The sequence below is a fragment of the Emys orbicularis genome, chromosome 19 (genome assembly GCF_028017835.1).
Source record: "Emys orbicularis isolate rEmyOrb1 chromosome 19, rEmyOrb1.hap1, whole genome shotgun sequence".
Classification (NCBI taxonomy): domain Eukaryota; kingdom Metazoa; phylum Chordata; order Testudines; family Emydidae; genus Emys; species Emys orbicularis.
The window spans coordinates 2,160,807-2,181,810 of NC_088701.1; the positions used below are offsets into that span (position 1 = coordinate 2,160,807).

The 21,004-nt window shown below is 61.7% G+C and overlaps 2 protein-coding genes across 7 annotated transcripts; one reads left to right on the forward strand and one right to left on the reverse strand.

Annotated features, from left to right (window-relative positions):
* Nucleotides 1-1,006: 1,006 nt before the first annotated feature.
* On the reverse strand, nucleotides 1,007-4,713 carry LOC135892088 (adenylate kinase isoenzyme 1-like). The gene is made up of 5 exons (XM_065419786.1): nucleotides 4,653-4,713; nucleotides 2,751-2,950; nucleotides 2,159-2,272; nucleotides 1,600-1,794; nucleotides 1,007-1,075 (listed from the first exon to the last, which is right to left on the reverse strand). The coding sequence occupies exons 1-5, from the start codon at nucleotides 4,711-4,713 to the stop codon at nucleotides 1,007-1,009; spliced, it is 639 nt and encodes a 212-aa protein (XP_065275858.1).
* An 806-nt stretch (nucleotides 4,714-5,519) lies between these two features.
* Nucleotides 5,520-20,570, forward strand: GTF2F1 (general transcription factor IIF subunit 1). 6 transcript variants are annotated; one of them, XM_065419784.1, is made up of 15 exons: nucleotides 5,520-5,557; nucleotides 7,214-7,275; nucleotides 7,640-7,686; nucleotides 8,421-8,493; nucleotides 9,049-9,242; nucleotides 9,623-9,793; nucleotides 10,844-11,022; nucleotides 11,494-11,638; nucleotides 11,880-11,944; nucleotides 12,472-12,591; nucleotides 13,251-13,324; nucleotides 18,091-18,150; nucleotides 18,846-18,984; nucleotides 19,266-19,392; nucleotides 19,925-20,570. In XM_065419784.1, the coding sequence occupies exons 1-15, from the start codon at nucleotides 5,521-5,523 to the stop codon at nucleotides 20,127-20,129; spliced, it is 1,698 nt and encodes a 565-aa protein (XP_065275856.1). In that variant the 5' UTR covers nucleotide 5,520; the 3' UTR covers nucleotides 20,130-20,570. The 6 variants fall into 6 exon arrangements, 5 of the variants coding, with proteins under 5 accessions (XP_065275856.1, XP_065275857.1, XP_065275852.1 ...); XM_065419785.1 differs by lacking the exon at nucleotides 18,091-18,150; XR_010562291.1 differs by lacking the exons at nucleotides 18,091-18,150; nucleotides 18,846-18,984; nucleotides 19,266-19,392; nucleotides 19,925-20,570 and adding exons at nucleotides 13,806-17,353; nucleotides 17,550-17,602.
* Nucleotides 20,571-21,004: the final 434 nt, after the last annotated feature.

Genomic DNA, 21,004 nt, shown 5'->3' on the forward strand with positions numbered 1-21,004 from the left:
CAGCTCTCCCCAGGCACTCAGCCCACAGGCAGACCAACCTGCTGCTGGTGTATTTTTTTTCCCCCTTAACCTGTGACTTGTGCTGAGTGTCTCTCTCCCCCTCCCCCTTGCTGTTGGCTTTTAAGACTCTGCTTTGTGTGACCTGTGTGCAATGTGTTTGTTGTGTGGACAGCATGTTTCTTTCAAAAGCTGACCTCTGTCCAAAGCTTGGGCTCTCCTCACTCACATGTAGCTGGGTCTGAAGTCACGTATTGGAAAAACAAAAGGACTTTTGGTAATAAACTCAGTGTTTTGATGGATGTGGTCTTGTCTTGGCTGCTCCTTGTCCCCTCAGAAGAACCCTCCCCGCTCTCCAGCCCGGCTGTCTTGTGTCATGCAGTCCTGCTCCTCTGAAGGGGGCTGATGTGGAAAGGCATAGGGCTGATTCAGGGGGTGGGGGGTGCAGCAAAAGGATGTTCCTGTAGCTACTGCCCCGGTGCGGAGGGAGTTAGGGGTTAGGCCAGGAGGCTGGTGAGGTAACTGGCTGCACTAGACGGCAGAGCAGGGAATCGCACCCTGCGGTGCTTGCCTAACTCAAAGCAGCCAGCGGGGTGGAGCTGTGGCCATCTCCCCTCCCCTGGGGTGAGGAGGGTCCCGGAGTCATTCGCTCTTTGCCCTAGGCCAGACCCATCTTGCCTGGCTCCCCTGCCTGTGTCAGATACTTTCCTTGTCTGCAAGGCCCTGGATTCCTGCTGGCCGGTTCTGTGCAGCCGGGCCCCTGCCGCGCTAGGCACCTTGGCTGCTTGTGTAACTACATCCAGCAGCCTGGCTGGGGATGGGGAAGGGACCTGCATGCGGTGTCAGCTCTGGGCCAGCAGAGGGTGCTCACGCCCTAACCTGAGCCCCATGGGGTGGGGCAGGTGCAGAGGGCCGCCTCGCATAAGGCAAGCGCAGGGCCAGGGCCCGAAGCTGAGCCTTTATTTGAACACAGTCCCAGCCGCGGGGCGGCCCGGGCAGGGCACCTGGCCTAGCGGAGGCTGTCGATGACGGAGCAGCACTTTGCGAAGATGGCGTCTTCTGGCTCCTCACCAATAATCTGCAGGACACAACAGAGCAGCTGGGGGGGAGCAGCCCATGCCATGGGGCCTGGCCAGCCCCCAGCTCTATTCCCCTGCCCCTGGCATTAGTACCCGCCCCCCGGGAAACTTGGGTGTGCCTGTGCTGGGGGCATGCGGCACTAGGCCCTGCTCAGAACCGCTGGGTGTTTGCAGCTGTTGGTCAGCCCAGGCCCATCCTCCCACCCCCGGCTGACGCTGAGCTCCTATGCGGGCTCGCTCTGGCCCTCTCCCCGTACAGCCCCGAGGGGCCTGCCCACGCACTCAGCCCCTGGAGGATGGTTTCCATGCGCCTGGTGAGCAGAACCCAAGATCCTGCTAACCCAGGGGTGGGTGAAGCTGTTGGCATAGGCTGTACCAGGGAAGGGGCCATAACCCCTAGTTCAGAGGGGCAGGGCCCTTCCCCCCGCAGGCAGCCAGCGGCAGGGCTGCCTGCAATGGGCTCTGCTGGGAAAGAGGAGGGGTTAATGCCCAGCAGGTCTGTCTCGGGGCGCCCCCCACCTACGTTTCTGAGCAGGTTCTTCTGCTGGTAGTAGCTGATGACGGGCTCGCACAGCGAGTAGTGAGTCTCCAGCCGCTGGCGGATGCAGCTCTCGTGGTCGTCGGCCCGATGGCCAGTCTGGCCCCGCAGCAGCAGCCGCTGGATCATGGTCTCCGTTGAGCAGTCCAAGACTATCACGAAGTTGGGAGGACGCCCCACCTGCGGCATGGTAACCCCCCCGTTCAGGGGGGCAGCACCACCCGGGCAGGCTGCTCCCTGGCCAGACACCGGAGGGGGGAGCTGAGGAATGGGCACCAGGACGTTCCCGTGCAAGGCGAGAGGATGGGGTGGGGGCAGAGGCCCTGGAGAAGGGGGAGCCGGGCCAGTGCCAGCCCATGACGGAGCCCTCCTGGGTCTGAGTTAGGGAAGGGGGGAGAAGTGGCTGCGTCTCCAGCATGTGCTCAGTCCCTCTGAATGCCTCATGCTGCCTCCCACATGCCACATCTACCTCCTGGGTGTCAACACAGCCCACCCCCCGCTCTGGGCAGGGGCTGCTGGGCCTTCCTCCCCCCGGGGCACTTACCACGCGCTCAAAGTCCTTGGCCTGGTTGAGCTCCCGGGGGAAGCCGTTGACCAGGAAGCCCTTCGCCTCCTCTCTCTGCAGCAGGTTCTCGTTCAGCAGGTCGAGGACGAAGCCCTGGGGAGACAGGAGCCCCCTCAGCGCTGGGGGGGAAGGGCTTTGGCCGGAGCCACCCCTGGCTGCGTGAGCGAGCGCCCCACCTCCCCCTGCCCACGAGACTCAGGCTCCAGGACCCCAGACCCCCACTCAGCTCCTGGCCTCTCCCAGGTGCCTGCTAGTGGGGCGGCCGAGCCCCAGCAAACTCCTTCCACCAGGCACCAGCTGGGCTGGAGCCAGAGCGGGAAAGGAGGTGGGAGAGGGATGAGCGGGGCTAGGTATGGCAGGGGGCAGAGCCGGGAGCCTGGCGCTTGCAGAGTGCGGTGAGAGCCAGCGGGCGGCTGATCCCTGCAGCCCGGGGGAAGGCTCTCGCACTCGCAGGGCTCTTTTGCAGCCTTGGAACATTTCTTGGGCCCCTAGGAAGGGCCAGGTGCTGAGCTGATGAGTGGGATCTGGGGGTGCTGCAATCCGTGAGGGGAGGGAGGGAGGGGAGCCTCACTGAAGGCACGAGTGCTCCTTTCAGCATGATGTCCTTGATTTGTCGCCCCTGGCGCGTGGGCTCGCTGGCTTCCGCCCGCAGCAGGTTCCCCATGCCCAGGTGCTGGAACTGGTACTTGGCAGCCAGCCTCTCACACTGTGTCCCTTTGCCGGAGCCCGGGCCTCCTATCACGAAGATGATGACTTGCGACTTCAGCATCTCTGCGGCGAGAGACAGAGGTTGGGCAGGGGGAAGGGGTGAGACAAGCATCTCCCAAGGCGCATTGGACAAGCCTGATGCTGCTCAGTTTGATGAGATCCCAGCCCAGAGTGGGGTGGCTGCGGGCACAAAATAGGCACAATTGCTGCTGCTCGATGGGGAACATAAGCTAAGGGGAAGGGACCTGGCATGCCTGGCAGTGGGCACTGACCTAGACGGACCCTGGTCTGGTCCAGTGTGGTAACATCCCCATCTCAACCATGCAGTAGACATCAGCTCCTGAAAACCCTCGTTAATTTAGTGCGGGGGTGACTGCCCTGGAGCCTCCTCTGTAAGTATCCCACTACTGCCACCAATGTGCCTCAACCCAGCCCTGGAGAGACCCCTCTTGTGGCAAGCTCGCTCTCTGTGGCCCACCACCCACCCCCATAAGGGGCCCATTAGTTGGTGGATTTTGGGCTGTCCCCATTAGGAACTAGAATCGCCCCACGCTGGCTGATGGGAGTCACAGCTCAAGCCCCTCTGGTGTCAATGCCCAAGAATGGCAATGGTAGAACCAGGAGCAGAATTTGGGCCAAGGCCTTTCAGTCACTGCCAGCTGTTACAAAGCAGCCACCTCGCTGGGACCTGCCCCCACGAGCAAGGCCTCTGAGATGGCCAGGGTTAAAATGCCTGCTGAGCTGTTTATAAAAGCCAAGGGGCTTTGGTGTGAACCGGCCACCCCATAAATCGCATTCAATCATTCTCTAGAGACATCTCTACTCCGTACAATGAACAAGCAGCCGGGGCAGTTAGGGGCTACACAATGCCCCTCAGCTACCATGAGGGGCCAGATAAGAACACAGATGGGAGAACCAGCTGAGCTCTGTTCATTTCTAGCCGGGATAAATCGGTGGAGGAGCCGGGCCTGACCTTAAACCTGCGAAGAGAGCCCCTAGAAAACCCAGCCCAGCCCAACTGCTCCAGTGCAGTCATTTGAAGCTACTGAGCGTTGTTCTTTCTCCAAAGGAATTTAGTGCTGTGAACAGGCTTGGGCTGGTAACTCGGGGGCCCGGCATTTACCTATGCAGACACGCTGCGCTGCCGGCACTCGCTGCCACATGCACACCCCCTTCCCTGGCCCAGATGGACACACGCACTGCCACTCCATGTGCACCCATCTCCTCCCTCGGACTTTCTGCGCCAAGCAGGGAATGAGTTTTGATCATCACCCACAGGAGCTGGATTCCAGGTGGCGAGGCCGGGCTGGTGGGTTTCACCCCCCCCCCCCATGCTCCCTCCAAGCCAACATCCAGCGTCCCTATTGCAGTGAGATCAGGGTACACCCCGGACCAGCGTCTTCCCCCTACATCCCAGCCAAGCTAAAGTGCTGCTAGCAAATATGCACGGTTTTCCTCCTGGAGCCAAACGCCTTCTGTTGACCTGCTGGCCGAAGCAAGACTTCCCGGAAGAGTCATACGGTAACAAGACAACAAATTAAATCCTCCATCGGGGCCCAGCATCTCCATTGCTTGGGCGGATTTGTCCCTTCTCAGCTCTGACCACTAGACCCCACTCCCCTCCCAGAGCTGGGAATGGAACCCAGAGCCCTGGCTCCCTGGGCTCTAACCAGCAAGACATACCCACCCCTTCATACATTTTGATGCCCCTGAAAGCACAGAAAGCCCCACCCCGCCATGCCCCCAGAGCCAGCTCGCCATTCACCCTGCAGTTCAGGATTCAGAGGCTTGGCGGTTTTAGGAAGCCGGGCCTGGCAGAGTCCCATCTTCCAGGGCACAGACCGTTCCCCCGCTGCACTCCCTTCCCGGGGAGCCCCCGCACGGTGCTGGCCTGGCCTGCAGCCCTCAAGCGCCCGTGTAAAACTAATCTGGCCATTTTAGCCCGGGCCCTGCTGCTTCGCCAGCCGGGCTTTCTGATGTCACAAGGCAGCCAGGAGCTGGCCTGTCGCCTGGGGCCAGGAGCAGCTGAGCGGGGGCTGGGATGCGCGGGGGCGATTCCAGTGGGTGCTGGGAGTGGGGGTAGGCAAGGAGGAGGCCAGAGCACGTGGCCTAGTGACCAGAACGATAGAACCAGGACCCCTGGGACCCCTCCCAGCTCGGCGACTCGCTGGGCCTCAGTTTCCCCCCGGGGAGGGGGCTAGATCTCCGGACGGGCCGAGTGACCCCGTCTGCCCCCCCCGACTGCGGGCAAGGGGCAGGAGAAGGGCCCAAGGAGACAATGGGGCTGGTTGGCAGGGCCTTGGCGCCGGGGCTGGGGCGGGGCTGGGGGCAGGCGCAGCCTGGCCAGGATCCAACGTAAGAGCAGCTGCATTCCCCCCTCCCCCACCCCGGGGGGCGACGGGCCCCGTGTCCCCCCCTCCCCCACCCCGGGGGGCGACGGGCCCCGTGTCCCCCCCCCATTTACAACCCCCCCCACGCCCCACCCCAGGCGGTGATAGCTGACCCCCTCCCCCGGCCGTCGTGGGGTAACTCCGCCCCTTTTCCCTGGGGGGGCGGGGCACGGCTGTGCAGGTTCCCATGGCAACCAACAAGGGAGGCCTACTTCCGGTGCGAGGAGGCTCCGGCTTCCGGTCATGCGCGGTGAGCGGCGCACGCGCAGGCAGCCGCTCGGTAATTGGCCTGGACGGGGCGCTTGGCGCGGGGCAGCGGCGCCGGCGGAGGTCGCGGCCCGTGCGTGGCAGGTGGAGGTGGGGTAAAGGTCACGGGGGCAGGGGTCACTGGGGGCGGGGGTCGTTGAGGGGCAGGGGGGCTGGGGTAAGAGTCACGGGCTGGGGATGGGGGCTGGTGGGGGAGGCTGGGGTAAGGGTCACTGGGGGAGGGGGAGGGAGGCTGGGGTTGGGGGGCTGGGAGTAAGGGTCATTGGGGTGGGGAAGGGAGGTTGGGGCTGGGGGGGGTGGCTGGGGTAAGGGTCACTGGGGGAGGGGGACTGCTGGGGGAGGTGGCTGGGGATGGGGGCTGGTGGGGGAGGGGTCACTAGGGGTGGGGAAGGGAGGTTGGGGCTGGGGGGAGAGGTGGCTGGGGTAAGGGTCACTGGGGTGGGGGAGGGAGGCTGGGGTTGGGGGGCTGGTGGGGGAGGGGGGCTGGGAGTAAGGGTCATTGGGGTGGGGAAGGGAGGTTGGGGCTGGGGGGGTGGCTGGGGTAAGGGTCACTGGGGGTGGTGGAGGTGGCTGGGAATAGAGGGGCTGGTGGGGGAGGGGGGCTGGGAGTAAGGGTCACTAGGGGTGGGGAAGGGAGGTTGGGGCTGGGGGGAGAGGTGGCTGGGGTAAGGGTCACTGGGGTGGGGGAGGGAGGCTGGGGTTGGGGGGCTGGTGGGGGAGAGAGGCTGGGGTAAGGGTCACTGGGGGTGGGGGAGGGGGTAAGGGTCACTGGGGGTGGGGGAGGTGGCTGGGAATAGGGGGGCTGGTGGGGGAGGGGGGCTGGGAGTAAGGGTCATTGGGGTGGGGCAGGGAGGTTGGGGCTGGGGGGGAGGTGGCTGGAGTAAGGGTCACTGGGGTGGGGGAGGGAGGCTGGGGATGGGGGGCTGGTGGAGGAGGGAGGCTGGGGGTAAGGGTCACTGAGGATGGGGGGTTGGTGAGGATGGTTGGCACTGGGAGGGACTCTGAGTGGAGCATGAGGTCTGGGGCTCGGGATGATGTGACATTGGGGGGGGCTGTGGCTGGAGGGGATGCCTGCTTGTTGCCGGGCTGTGGAGTGGAGAGCGGCGTGTGTGGTGGGACAGAGCGAGGGGGAGAGGCTGAGCCATCGGGTGCTGGGCAAGGAGGGTGCTGGGGGGGGCATCAGAGGTCTGTGGTGATTGTTAGGGGGCTTCTTTAAAAGGCCTGATGTCATTCAAGGCCTCTGCATGCAATTTAACCCTCCTAGGGCCTGGAAGGAAGCACCCTGGGGGAGGGCTGGGCCAACTCGCCCGTGGGCGGGGGCCGTGGAACTGGGCACACGAGACACTGGTTCAGTATTGTGTCTTGGCTTTATACCTTTGTCCAATATCATTCCCAGCACCAACCAGCAGACCCCACTCCGCTCCCAGCACTGGGAACAGAACCCAGGAGTCCTGGCTCCCAACCCCCTGCTCTAGCACGGCTTCTCCAGCTGAGTTTGTGGCCGTCTGTTCTCATCCCCAAACGTCCCCGCGTGCACCAGCTTCTCCTTGCCTCTGCCCCTTTGAGGATTTTGGATTCTCCTGGCTCCCCCTCGCAGCCCCGCGCGGGTTCCTGCCAGTGCTTGCTCTGCTAACCTGCTGGAAGCACTGACTTTTAGTTTCTCTCTTAGATCCTTTCCTGGAAGCCCAGGTGGACACGCGCAGCCCCCTCTCTGCCAAAATGACCTCCCTGGTAAGTTCTCAGTTTCCTCTGAGTCATCGTAGGTTTGGGAAATATGCCCTGTCTCCTTGGCCTAGACTGATACCCATCTAGTTCGGGATCCAGTCTCCGAGTGACTCGTCCTGAGTGTCCCAGAGGAAGCTGCCAACCCCTCATCGCCTGCCAACTCTTCTTATGTGAAAATCCCTCCCTGACCCCAGCTAATGCCCTGAAGCAAGAGGACAGAGAGCCCTTGTTAATTTCTCCCCAGCAGCCTCGCTGCTGTTTTAATCCTCTCCTGTGTCCCCGGCTGTGATCGGGGAGGGGGGGCTCCCTGACTAGCCCTTGGGTAACGCACACCTCTGAAATGAAACCTCACTCTTTGTTCTCTCCCCAGGGCACGAGTAGCCAGTCGGTTACAGAGTATGTGGTGCGAGTACCCAAGTGAGTCCTTTCTCTCTGATTTCCCAGCCCTCTCTGCCCACGCGGTGCCTGGCTGAGAGCTTATCTCCCTGGGGAAAACAGACAGCCACAGTTTAAGATGCCAGAGCTGAGAGGGGAGGTGGGGGAGTGTCCCCTGCATTGCTGGGTCAAATCAAGCTCAGGTCACTGTTCTCTGACAACGGATGAACCGAGTTGTAGGTCTCAGCCCGTCTCCCTGGCTGTCCAGCCTCTGTTTTGTTTGATCTAAACACCATGCTTCCTGCTGAGCCCGAGGCCACGTATATTTGGCGTATTATGGTAACTCCCCAATTGAGATCAGGGCCCTTTGTCCCAGACCTTCATGGCGTTTGCCCTGAAGAGCTTGCAGTTTAAATAGACAAAGGGTGGGAAGGGAAACTGAGGCACGGAGCAGGACTGTGGTTTGCCCAAGATCACCCAGGTGCGCAGGGTAGGGAATTGAGCCACGCCGCCTGTTGTATCGTATCGATCCTACTGGACCCTGTGGTGGGTTCAGTACAGAGACGGGGGCCTGAATGGGACCTGGGGGCCGAACGCCCCAGGGAGGGGGGCCGAGCAGGGCTGAGGCATGCTGGCAGCAGGGATTGGGTAGCCTTACTGCCCGGGTGCGAATGCTCAGCATAGTGCCAGGCTTCCAGCAGGGGGCGTAGGGATGTCACTCACTCCTCGAGCTGGAGCTGCTGGCCGCTCAGGTGTCTGCCCTCCTCTTGCTGCAGAAACACACCCAAGAAGTACAACATCATGGCCTTCAACGCCGCTGACAAGGTCAACTTCACCACCTGGCACCAGGTAGGGTCCCCCCTAACCCGCCATGGCAAGGGCAGCCTGCCCGCTGCTTGGAGGCACTGCCAGGTGCCGGAGCTCCCTCTGCGCTGACGGCCTGGCCACTCGAGCGGGGTGGATCGATAGTTGTGACTGCATCTGGGGCTGGGCCTGCCAGCAAGGCTAGAAATACTGGGCACAGCGCCCCCCATAATGCACTGGACCACAGGGCAGCCTCTTGCTTCCCCACCATGCTGGGGAACACATCTGGGCCCACCCCCTGCATGGATGGATCCCTGATACTGCAGTCAGCGGTGAGCCCTCTCTCAGTGCCCCGGGCTGTTCTCAGCCTGGCAAGGGGTCCCAGGAGGTGGCAGCGCTCGCTCTGGTTCTTAGCGCGCAGCGCTGTGGGCGGCCTGGGCCGGGTCACGGCATGGCCATTGCTAGCTCGGCGCCCCAGGGAGCTGAGCGGGCACTGCCGTGCAGCGCTGGGGGGCCAGACGCAGCGAGGCGACCGAGCAGGGGGGGCTTTTCTTACCCCGGGGACAGGCAGGTGACGTTCTCCGTTGCTCCCTCCCGCAGGCGAAAATGGAGCGAGATCTCAGCAACAAGAAGATCTACCAGGAAGAGGAGATGCCGGAGTCGGGGGCCGGCAGCGAGTTCAACCGCAAGCTGCGGGAAGAGGCGCGCCGCAAGAAGTACGGCATTGTCCTGCGGGAGTTCAAGCCCGAGGACCAGCCCTGGATCCTCAAGGTCAACGGCAAAGCTGGGCGCAAGTGAGTGGGGTCCTGGGGGCCGAACTGTGAGCGCTGGGTCCAAACACATAAGCCCCTCCAGCCTGCGCTCCAAGCCCCAGCTGTGCAAGCCAGCAGCCTCCTTTGGAGAGGGAGGGTTAGAGTGTGGCCCTAACCCCATGACGCGGGGCAGAGGAAGAACCCAGGAATCCTAGGTCGCTGTGTCCCTGCTCTGACCACTAGACATCACTCCCTCCGAGCCAGGAGTGGAGCCTAGGAGTCCTGCCTCTCCAGCCTCCTTGCTTTAACCACTAGTTTCCACTCCCTACCCAGGGTCCTGGCTTCCAGCCCCAACCGCTGGGCCATTGGACCAGATCCCAGGTGCCCCCCTGAATCCAGCTCTCCCTTTCCCTCGTGTCCAGGTTCAAAGGGGTGAAGAAGGGCGGCGTGACCGAGAACGCCTCCTACTACATCTTCACGCAGTGCCCTGATGGCGCCTTCGAGGCCTTCCCGGTCAGCAACTGGTACAACTTCACCCCCGTGGCCAAGCACCGCACCCTGACGGCCGAGGAGGCGGAGGAGGAGTGGGAGCGGTGAGTGAGGGGCACGGGCTACCCCTGCCCTGCTGTCACCAGGAGTTCTGGCACTCAGCGCTCTAACCCGCGAGACCCCACGTCCCTCCCTACAGGGGGAATAGAACCCAGGAGTTCTGGCACTCAGCGCTTTAACCCATAGACCCCCCCCCCCCCCCACGTCCCTCCCTACAGGGGGAATAGAACCCAGGAGTCCTGGCGCTCAGCGCTCTAACCTGCGAGACCCCACGCCCCTCCCTACAGGGGAAATAGAACCCAGGAGTCCTGGTGCTCAGCGCTCTAACCCGTGAGATCCCACGCCCCTCCCTCAGGGGGAATAGAACCCAGGAGTCCTGGCACTCAGCGCTCTAACCCATGAGACCCCATGCCCTTCCCTACAGGGGGAATAGAACCCAGGAGTCCTGGCACTCAGCGCTCTAACCCGCGAGACCCCCCCACGCCCCTTCCTCAGGGGGAATAGAACCCAGGAGTCCTGGCACTCAGCGCTTTAACCCATAGACCCCCCACGCCCCTCCCTACAGGGGGAATAGAACCCAGGAGTCCTGGCTGCCAGGCCCCTGCTCTACCCACTAGACCCAACCCGGGCTTGTCCCTGGGATTGGCTGACACAGGCAGGTCTGTGCTCCTGGCAGCTCGGAGCTGGAGGACGGGCTGGGGGTGCAGTGTCTGGATATGACCCGTGCTGCAGCTGGGCTCCTTGCGGCCTGCACGGCATCGTGGGATGAGGAGTCCCCTCTGTGTCACCAGGCCAACCGACCGGCGCAGGCCCAGCTGCTGCTAGAGGCCTCTTCTGGCCCTCTCCCTGGCTGCTTCCACCAGGGCAGGCGTGGAGCTCAGCACCGGCCTCCCTGGGTCCGGCACCCCCCTTCCAGCCTGGTACCAGGGAGCCCTGCTCCTTTCCCTGTTCTCCCCCCCTTTGCAATCCCAACAGCAGCCCCATAGGGCTGGGTTTCAGCCCGTCACGGCAAAGCCCCTCTCCCCTGCGGGGGGGTCAGGGAGTGAAGGGGGTCCCACCCCCAGTGTTCTCACCCCCTGCCCTCTCCCGCCCAGGCGGAACAAGGTGCTGAACCACTTCACCATCATGCAGCAGCGGCGGCGGAAGGACCAGGACGACGAGGAGGAGGAGAAGGAGAAGAAGACCAAGAAGAAGAGCAGCGAGCTGAAGATCCACGACCTGGAGGACGACCTGGAGATGAGCTCAGACGAGAGCGAGCTGAGTGACGCTGACGGTGAGGGGCCCCTGGGGGCTGAGCCAGCCCTGCTGCCCCGGGACCACCAGCACCCCCAGCCCCTCTTTCTGCTGCCCTGAGGTCACTGAGCCAGCCCTAGCCTGGGCCTTCAGCCCGGTGCTGCCCCCTGCTGGGGGTCACGGGGGTAGACCAGGGACCCCTTTCTCACTCATGGCCTGGGAGAGGTAGCCCTGTGTCCCGGCTAACGGGTGACCTGGCTACTGCCTAGGCCTGTGTCTCTGTAGCTCGGGGCCCAGGCTGACCCCTGTGCCTTCGAAGCATGGCGCTACCCCTCTGAGAGCCTGCAGCCTGTCAGGAGTCCCCATGTAGAACCCTGGCGTCCTGGTTCTCGGCCCCTCCCTCTAACCCCACTCCCCCTCTTGCTGGGCCTGTGGCTGTCACCTCCCCCCCCAGGTCTTGCCACGACCCTGCCACTGAGCCGGCCGCGGGCTGTTTCCCATAATGCTACAGGGGAGAAGGCGGCCAAGCCCCAGAAGAAAACCCCGCTGACCAAGAAGAAGAAGAAGAAGAAGGGCTCGGACGACGAGGCCTTCGAGGACAGCGACGACGGAGACTTCGAGGGGCAGGAAGTGGATTACATGTCGGACGGGTCCAGGTAAGGGTGGGGCCTTAGGGGCGAGGCCTGTTCCGCCGGGACAGGGTGCCTGGGTCAGCTCCACTCAGCTCCTCACCTGGCGCTGCCTGTACCCATTAAGCAGCATGTTCTGTTGCCCACCTGTCCTGGGAACGTAGATCTCTGCTGTACCCTGCACGGTTAGCCTTGGCAGAGGCAGGTTCCCTCCCCCACCCCCTTTGTGCCAGGCTGTCCCCCATCAGCCCCCTCTCGTGTCTTGCAGCAGTTCGCAGGAGGAGGCAGCAGTGGGGAAGCCCAAGGTGACGAAGGAAGAGGACGGTCCCAAAGGTACGTGGCAGACACGGGGCCCTGGTTGGCACCGCTGAGACCTGGTGGCGGCGGCACCCCTCAGACCTCAGCGGGGCTCTTGGTGCCATCACGACTGGTTGGAAATTCTCCATCGAGGTTGCTTTCCGGTGGAGAATCGGGTGTTCGACCATGTTCCGCAGAAAGCGTCCGTTCTCCGTGCAAAAATCCGGTTGCTTAAATAGAAAACCGGCAGGTGAAATAGCTGGCTTGGGTTGCGCTGCCCCAGTGCCTCGTGGGACACGGGGCTTCCGGCCCCCACTTCCCACCCCCTAACCTCGCAAGCACCTTGCTCCTGAACTGGCTTGGGGGGAGAGGGAGGGTTGTTGGCTGTTCAGCGCTTGCGCCCCTGTGGGAGGGGCTGCAGGGTAAGAACGGGGCCATGGGGCCCTGGGTTGGGAACGCCCAGCACGAACGCTCGGGGGAGCTCACTGCTCCGTGGGCATTGAATCTGGGCTACAAACCGGCTCCTTCCTGCCCCCTGAGCCCGCTGTCGGTTGGCTGCCCAGGGATCGACGAGGCTAGCGAGAGCAGCGAGGAGAGCGAGGAGGAGAAACCTGCCGAGGAGAAGGAGGAGGAGGAAGAGGAGAAGAAGGCTCCCACCCCTCAGGAGAAGAAGAAAAAAAAGGGTGAGTGTTTCGGGGAGGGAGGGGGCTGTACCGCGGGGGGCCAGGGGTGGTGGTCTCTGCTGCTGGGTCATCAAATCGGCACTGAGCTATGCAGGGTCTCAGTGGGGAGTGAGGTCTAGGGGATAGAGCTGGGGGGCGGGACTAGGACTTCTGGGTTCTTTCCCTAACTGCCACTCGCTCACTCAAGCCCCTTGTTCACTTCCCCCTCTCCCCCAGGGCTGGTGTGGAGCCCCCATGGGGGGGTCTGGGGGAGGAGCTATGAAATCGCTTTGAGAAACCCCTCCTCGTTAACCCTTCGAGCGCCGGTATCTACCAAGCGGCCTCCTCCAAAGGGGGACAGGATGCCTCCCTGGGCTGCCCCACATCCCGCCCCCAGTTGATGCTGTGCCAGCTGGCCCAAGGGGGGGGGGGGTTCCCCACACTGGGGTGGTGCTGTGGCTGGAAGTCCTCCCCCACTTCACAGCCCAAGGCGTCTGGTTCAGGTCTCTGGCTGGACTGAGTGTGCTGAGCGAAGAGCCCCGGGGTGGCTGGAGCCAGGGGCCGTGGGAGGGCATACAGAGAGAGAGCTCTGACCCCGAGCAGCCCAGAGGGGCTGGAGATTGACAGGTGATTCAGAGGGGAGGGACTTGCTCTGACCCCGCCCACACCATGTGTTGCAGACAGCAGCGATGAGTCGGAGACGTCCGAGGAGAGCGACATCGACAGCGAAGCATCCTCGGCACTCTTCATGGCGGTAACCCCGACCCGCGTCCTTTGGGAGGCCGGGGGGCTGGCTGGGTTGCCCGCTTGGGGGCTCTGGATGCTCGGGGCCTTGGCCGGATCCCAAACTTTTACCTCGTCTTTGAGCAACGTCCCCGTGGGTGCTCCACGTTAGGTGTTTGTGTCCCTGTGCCTAGAATCGCAGGGTTTTGGTAGCAGCGCCCGTTTGGGCCACACCTGTGCTCCCGTCTTGCGCCCTGTGTGTCAGCTGTGTAGCGCTGGGCAGCCCAACCGCCCTTGGCCTGAGCCTCCTAGCGAGTCTTCAAGTGCCTCGGTTCTCATTTTGTAGCGTTGGTTCCCATTTTAGCCAGTTCCCATTTTCCCTCTTTTCTTTTCTTTCCTTTCCTTCTTCCTTTCCTTTCTTCCTTTCTTTCTTCCTTTCTTTCTTTCTTTCTTTCTTTCTTTCTAACAAAACAACCCATTTTTTCCCCTTTCCTTGTCATTACCCCCCGTAGGTTGATTCCAATCAGGGGGTTATGCCCGGATTCAAACGGTGCCTCTCCTGCCAGGAAGCCATCCCCGTCAGCGACGGGCACCCCCGTTGCCTCCGGTGCTTGGGAGAGGCACACGTGCCCCAAAAGTGCACGCACTGCCTTAACCTTAAGGCACGCAGTCGGAAAGCCTGTGACCTGAAGCTAAAACCCCAAATGAAGGAGAGCCTGCTGCGGCCAGCCTCAGACCCTGGTCCTGGGACCCCGCCTGGACAACGGTCACCATCAGCACCAGCTGCTCCACACTCCCTGCGGGCTACAAAGAGGAAATCAACAGATTCCTCACGAAAAGACACTAAAAAACGAGCCCCACGTTCGCCCACCCAGGAGCCGAGGAAAAGAAAGAGGTCCCCAGCGAGATCGGTAGCTTTGGCACCGACAGGTGTAATACTGAGCACCTATGACGCCCCTGGGACCTCCGGTATCGTCGACGCCGGTAAGTCCAAGGACCCCAAGAGGGCAAGACTGGACAAGACTGCACCGTCCGACAACAGAGGCCAGGAAAAGCCCAAAGCCTCAAAGATGGAACCGACCAGCCACAAGGCACCGGGCACTTTGGCGCCGCCTGCTGGGCATTCAGCGGAATGCAGAGCAACCCTGGCGCTGACCAGACCGTCGGCACCAGCACCGACACAACTAACTCCCACGGTACCAAAGACGCCACAGGAGTTTAGATTCCCAAAAGACGGATTTGTCTCTGAGACGCCAGAGTCTCCACCGCTCCGTACCGGGACGGCTGTGGTACATGCCAAACCCACCCGTTCACCATCACCATCCAGGACTGGCCCCCCCTTCTCCAGTGGAGACGAGGAGGAAAATGATGCTTATTCTGTGCCTTCACGCAGCTGCCCTTCGCGTCGGGGCGCTGCACAACTTGACTCTTCTGCCCGCCGTAGGTACCAGGAGCCCAGAGGTGACCCAACATCCTGGTATGGACACCCGTGGGTGCCCCCCTTTATGCCTGTGCCCCCACAGTGGCCTTGCTGGGATCCATGGGCTGCTTACAGGCAACAGTTTTCCAGGCCACCCGATACCCAGAGGGAGAAACCAAGGCACTCCCCATCATCTTCAGTATCCAGACCTCCCGAGCCTGACGGAGAATCTGTCAAGGAGGAGGAGGAAAGGCTCAAGCAGGAAGCTACACCTGCACCCAATATACCGTCGTCCTCGGCGGCCAAAACAGTCGTGCCTCCCCCGCCATTGTCGGCCGATGATGATTTCCGACAGCGTCAGGAGTTGTTCAGACGGATAGCGGATTCTCTCCACATCCCATTAGAGGAACCAAGAGAGTCGCAGTGCTTGTTTCTGGATATACTGCCCACATCCACCAAGTTCGGGCTGCCTATAGTTAAGACCCTCTTAGACGCAGCTAAAGCGGTCTGGCAAACTCCAGCCACAATCCCTCCCACCTGTAAGAGGGCTGAGAAGAAGTATTTTGTCCCCTCAAAGGACATGGAGTTCTTATCTTCGCTGCCCACACCGAATTCAATGGTGGTCTTGGCGGTGAATGAAAGGGAGAGACTACGTCTGAACAACCCGTATGACAAAGATTGGAAGAAACTAGATTTGCTGGGCCGTAAAGCACACTCTTCGGCAGCTCTCCAATTCCGAATTGCCAATTACGAGGCGTTCGTGTCAAGGTATAACCACACAAACTATTCAAAACTGAACGAATTTATTCAATATATCCCAGAGGACAAAAGAAAACAATTCCAGGCAGTCGTGACGGAGGGCCAGCTGCTGGCAAGGACGGCATTGCAAGCGTCCCTAGATGCGGCAGACGCAGCTGCCCGCTCCATAGCAACAGCGGCGGTTATGAGGCGAGTGTCATGGCTACGTCTTTCGGGACTCCCGAAGTACATACAAGCTACAGTGGAGGATTTTCCCTTTGAAGGCTCCAACTTATTCGCCGACAAGACCGATGACTATTTCCGCTCCATCCGGGATGCAAGAGAGACGCTGAGAGCATTGCGTGTCTCCACACCAGTACCAAGGAGACGGCAGAATAGATACCACGCTACCTCGAGATCTCGAACCTCTGCATTTCCCCCACCTCAACGAGACTACGACCCGGAAATGACCGAGACCTCCCAAATGTAACCGCCCCCGACATAGGCATGTGCATCTCACCAACCCACCTCACAACAGAAAATTGGGTTGAGGCTCTGAGATGCCTCACCCGGATCCATGTGCTGTGACCACCAGAAAACATCCATTCCTTTGGCGACCGCCTGACCCCGTTCTACCAGTGTCCCCTTGGACAAGTGGGTGTTAGAAATGGTCAACAACAGATACTCAATGCAATTTCTCTTCCTCCCCCCCCGACACCTTCTGCAGGAAGAAATAATCCACTCGGGGGCTGTAGAACCAGTTCTGCTCCAACACCGCAGGAGAGGCTTTTATTCCAACTATTCCCTCATCCCAAAAAAGAGCAGCGGGTGGAGACCCAGTCTAGACTTCAGAACATTCAACAAGTTCGTTCAACAACAACAATTCAGGATGGTCACGTTAGCAACAATAATCCCAACACTGGACCGGGGGATTGATCTCGGCCCTCGACCTCCAAGACGCACCTTTCCACGTTACCATACACCGTCTCCCAGAGATTCCTCAGATTTGTGCTGGGCTTGGATCCCGGCCAGTACAAAGTACTTCCCTTGGGCCTTTGGCACCCTGGGTGTTCTCCAAGCTCCTTGCAGTGTGGTGCACCTCTGCCAACAGGCAATTATGATATTCCCAATTGCCTTCTCAGAGCCCCCTCTTGAGACAACGCAGTCCTGGCTACACACAGAACTAGGGACCTTTTTCTCACAACTAGGCCTTCAAATCAACACTCAGCAATCAACACTGACGCCTGTACTGCATCCAGAGTTCATTGGGACCTACCCTGCCACAGTGGAGGCCAGAGCCTTCTGACCACCACACAGACTTGCCGCCCTAGCCAATTTGATCTCCACGGTACCAAACCAGTCCGCAGGGATCAACCAGAACATGTAGATGACTACCAGGGCATATGGCAGTGCCCACCTGTGTTGTAAAACGTTCGAGGCCACACAGGTGTGGCTCCGGACAGAATATGTCCCGCACAGACGCAACTTAAACAAATCTCTCTGCAAGCCAATCTTACCCGCGTGAATGGACAAGATTCCAGACTGGGTGCGACACCTATAACCTCTCCCTTGTCACTGGTACTGGACTGCATCTGGGATCTAAAAGGGCCAGGGCTGTCCTCAAGTTCAATCCAAAAGCATCTTGCAGGCATCCCGGCCTTCCACCGCAAGGTCGCCGGCCACTCAGTGTTCACCCACCCTGGAACAAGACGGTTTCTCAGAGGAATTTGAAATCTCTACCTTGAAGTACGAGATCCCACTGCACCTTGGGTCCTTAACCTAGTCATGCGATGCCTGACTGCACACTCCTTGGAGCCCATGATGACCTACCTGCTCGTTCATAGGCTGTCTTCATTGACAGATGTTTCTTGTTACCCCCTCCCAATATAATCTTCTTCAAAGGTAGTTTTGTTGAGACCTTATCCAAAGTTACTTCCTAAAATACCTTCCTCACTGCCCCTGAATCGGCCTGTTTGCCAACCATTGTCCCTGAGCCACGTAGAACTAACCGTTCCACACGCTAGACGGCCGCTTGCCTCTGACCTTGAAAGGACTAACCCTTTCAGAAAGTCACCACGATTACTCCTTTCTATTGCAGAAAGATCAGAGCTCAGCCGTATCTAAACAAAGACTTTCAAAGCAGGTTTCCGACTGCATTCACCTTTGCTATCGTCACTGCGGTTTGCCCCCGAAGGCACGCCACACGATCGATTTCCACGTCTCTAGCTTTCCCGACCTATGCACCAATCACGGACATTGGTAAAGCAGTGACTTGGGCGTCGGCACGCACATTCCCAGAGCACGACACCATAGTGCAAGTCTCGACAGCAGGTGCTCGCTAGGACTGTCCGTGTGATCGTCGCTAACAAATCCAACTCCGCAGCCCTAGCCTTCCAGCGGGGGGCACTGTTCTCCTGTCACCTAAAGTGGAGCACCCCCAGGGACACCACTCGCCCTGGGCGGTCACTGAGGTTCTTCGAGACGGGGTGTCCCTGTGGGTGCTCCACTGCTCGCCCTCCTCCCTCTGCTTCGGAGTTCAGCCCTGGGCTCTGCGGTAGAGAAGGGACCGAGGGCGGTTGAGACGGGGGAGCGCGTGCGTGGCCCAAACGGGCGCTGCTATGGAAAATCTCCGATCCTAGGCGCAGGGACGCGGCACCCGTAGGGACACGCATCTCGGAGAACCCTGGTTACTGCACAGGGTGAGTAACCTTTTCTCCCCAGGCGGCCGGCCGAGAGCTAACTTCCCTTCTGGCTTGTGTGCGCCGAGCTGGGGGTGTTCTCAGCCCGGCTCCTGGGGGGATGGGGCTCCCCATCTTGCTGACCACTCCCCAGCAGAGAGCCCAAGGCCCCAATTCCCCTCTCGCCCCAGAAGGCTCCCGTGCTTTGCTCCGTGGGCACGCGGAGAGGCCGTCCGTGCGGCAGCTGGGCTGGTGGTTTGGCTCCGGCAGGGGGTGACGGACGGGGGTTAGCTCCCGGACTGGGTATCTGGAGGGAGGGGGGATCCCTTCCCAGGATGCGGAGTGGCGCACTGTCCCCTCCAGCACTGCTGTACAGGCTGCCTTTTGGCTAAGACCCACCACTACCGCCTTGATCCCAGCCCTTTCCGGGATCAGGGGGCAGTGACCCCGCTGCCCTGGCCACACCCCTGTGGAGCCGGTTCCACTCTGACTCCCTAGCCCTCCCCTCGGTTTTCACCCGGAGCTGGGCGTCCTCTCCCCTTGACGTGTCATCTCCGTGACGGCACAGAGGCAAGTGTGGAGGATGCTGGGGAAGGAGGGGTGCCCGGGTGGGGGGGTGCCCGGTTGTGCCTCTGCACAGCCCCCATGCCCTGGCTTGGCTCAGTGCATCTCAGGACGATGCCCAATGCCGGCTCCTCTTCTCACCCGACACCTAGAAGAGGAAAACTCCACCCAAGAAGGAGCGGAAGGGGTCGGCCAGCAGCTCCCGGGGGAACAGCCGCCCAGGAACGCCCACTGTGGACGCAGGCAGCACATCCTCCACGCTGCGAGCTGCAGCCAGCAAGCTGGAGCAAGGTAAGGGCTTGGGGGGGGGGAGGGGGCAGCATCAGGCACTGCTAGGGCATCAGCTTGGAACAGTCACAAACGCCAGCAGGGGGCAGCGTTCCTCTGCAGCTCACCCAGCCCTTACACCAGCTGCCCCTGAAGGCAGGGAAGGAGGGGTCCCACGTGCAGGGGCCTGGGGAGACCCCCGTGCGGCCTGGTTCCTGACCTTGCCAGCCGGAGGAGCAGGGCGTCTCGGTGGGACTTGGGGCCGGGGTCTGACCAGGGCACTGAGCTGTTCCGTCTCGGCGCAGGGAAGCGGCAGTCGGGATCCGGCGACCTCCCGGCAGCCAAGAGGCTGAAATTGGACGCGGGACCTCAGACAACCTCGGGCAAGTCCACTCCCCAGCCACAGTCGGGCAAGTCCACCCCCAGCAGCGGGTGAGTGACCGGGGGCGGGGCTTCTCAGCCTGTGGGATTGTGGCCCATTGGCCAATCCCTTAGGGGTGGGTGGGGCTTCTCAGCCTGTGGGATCGGGGCCCATTGGCCAATCCCTTAGGGGTGGGTGGGGCTTCTCAGCCTGTGGGATCGGGGCCCATTGGCCAATCCCTTGGGAGTGGGTGGGGCTTCTCAGCCTGTGGGATCGGGGCCCATTGGCCAATCCCTTGGGGGGGGGGCTTCTCAGCCTGTGGGATTGAGGCCAATCCCATGGGGCTGGGCGGGGCTGCTGCCAAGTGCTGGGGTTGGCTGGTGCCACCAGCCAGGGGCGGTCCCAGGGGCAGGAGTGGCGGATGGAAGAGCCTTTGGGGCAGGAGGGGAGCCAGCTCCTGGCCTCTGACTGGTTCGTATGGGGACAGAGCCGGCCCCAGCTCTGCCTGTGGGCCTCCCCTTCGGCACCCATGAGCCCAGAGCCTCCTGGGCTACGGCCCAGCCCTCGGGCGCCCCCTGCTCAGGCCCCGTTCTGCCCCCGCAGTGACGTGCAGCTGACGGAAGAGGCTGTGCGCCGCTACCTGACCCGCAAGCCCATGACCACCAAGGACCTGCTGAAGAAGTTCCAGACCAAGAAGACGGGGCTGAGCAGCGAGCAGACGGTGAACGTGCTAGCCCAGATCCTCAAGCGCCTCAACCCCGAGCGCAAGATGATCAATGACAAGATGCACTTCTTCCTGAAGGAGTGAGAGGTGGGGCCTGGGTAGGCCACGCCCCCATCCCCTCCCCCACTCAGGCCCAAAGGGCAAAGGTCATCCTCCTTCCTGGGTTCAAAACCTTCCTGCTGTAAGGGCCTGGGCCCCCATGTCCACTGTGGGGAGACCTGGCCCATGGGGTCCTGCTCCCCAAGGGACCTCAACCCATATCCCTCAACAGCCCGGATGTGGCTGCTTCGTGGTATGTCCCTGTTTTCTCCCCCCCCCCCCCCCCCCCCGCCTGCCTTATCTCCTGAGAAATCTCGCTCAGGGGCCGTCCCTGGGGCCCCTGCCTCCCTCAGGTGCTCCCTGAGCCCTGCCCCCCCAGGGAGCCTGCGCGGTGCCCTCGAGAGGGTTGATTCTGTCTCTCCCAAGGTGGGACCAGCGGCCGTCCTGCTCTCTTGTTACAATAAACGGGTGTCTCTTCATGGCTCTGACCTGCGTCAGGGTTGCTTTGTTGCTCGCTGAGGGCACGCGCTGCATGGGGCAGGGTCCTGCTCTGAGAGGGGCTTACACTCCCTGCCTGCCCCACAGCGGGGGCGATTCCCTAGCGCTTGGAGTCCGGCCGGGGCAGGGCCTCTGCTGCTCAGTCAGCCCTGGGGAGGAGCGGCTGGGTGCAGCCCTGTGTCCGTCTCCCCCGCTGCCCCCGGAAGTGGCTGCTCTGCGGGATGCCTGAGATGCCGGGATTAATTCCCCAGCCATGTTGTGCAGTTCGGGCGAGCATTCCAGCGGCTCGCCGTCCCCCAGCTGGGGGGACGCGTGGGCACCGGCCTGGCCCAGCACCGCCACCTTTTATGGTGAAGCCGAGCGTGGAATCCAGGCCCGGGGTGACTTCATCCAACCTGGGCTGAGCCCTCGCCATGGAGGGC

Excerpts from the sequence above, each read along its gene's own strand:
- LOC135892088 (XM_065419786.1), bottom strand. The coding sequence starts at position 4,713 with ATGGGACTCTGCCAGGCCCGGCTTCCTAAAACCGCCAAGCCTCTGAAT. Across the intron at positions 2,951-4,652 it reads TCTGAATCCTGAACTGCAGG|AGATGCTGAAGTCGCAAGTC; the intron begins GTGAATGGCGAG and ends CTCTCGCCGCAG. Across the intron at positions 1,076-1,599 it reads AGAAGAACCTGCTCAGAAAC|ATTATTGGTGAGGAGCCAGA; the intron begins GTAGGTGGGGGG and ends TGTGTCCTGCAG.
- GTF2F1 (XM_065419780.1), top strand. The coding sequence starts at position 5,521 with ATGCGCGGTGAGCGGCGCACGCGCAGGCAGCCGCTCG. Across the intron at positions 11,639-11,879 it reads TACATGTCGGACGGGTCCAG|CAGTTCGCAGGAGGAGGCAG; the intron begins GTAAGGGTGGGG and ends CGTGTCTTGCAG. Across the intron at positions 11,945-12,471 it reads GGAAGAGGACGGTCCCAAAG|GGATCGACGAGGCTAGCGAG; the intron begins GTACGTGGCAGA and ends TTGGCTGCCCAG.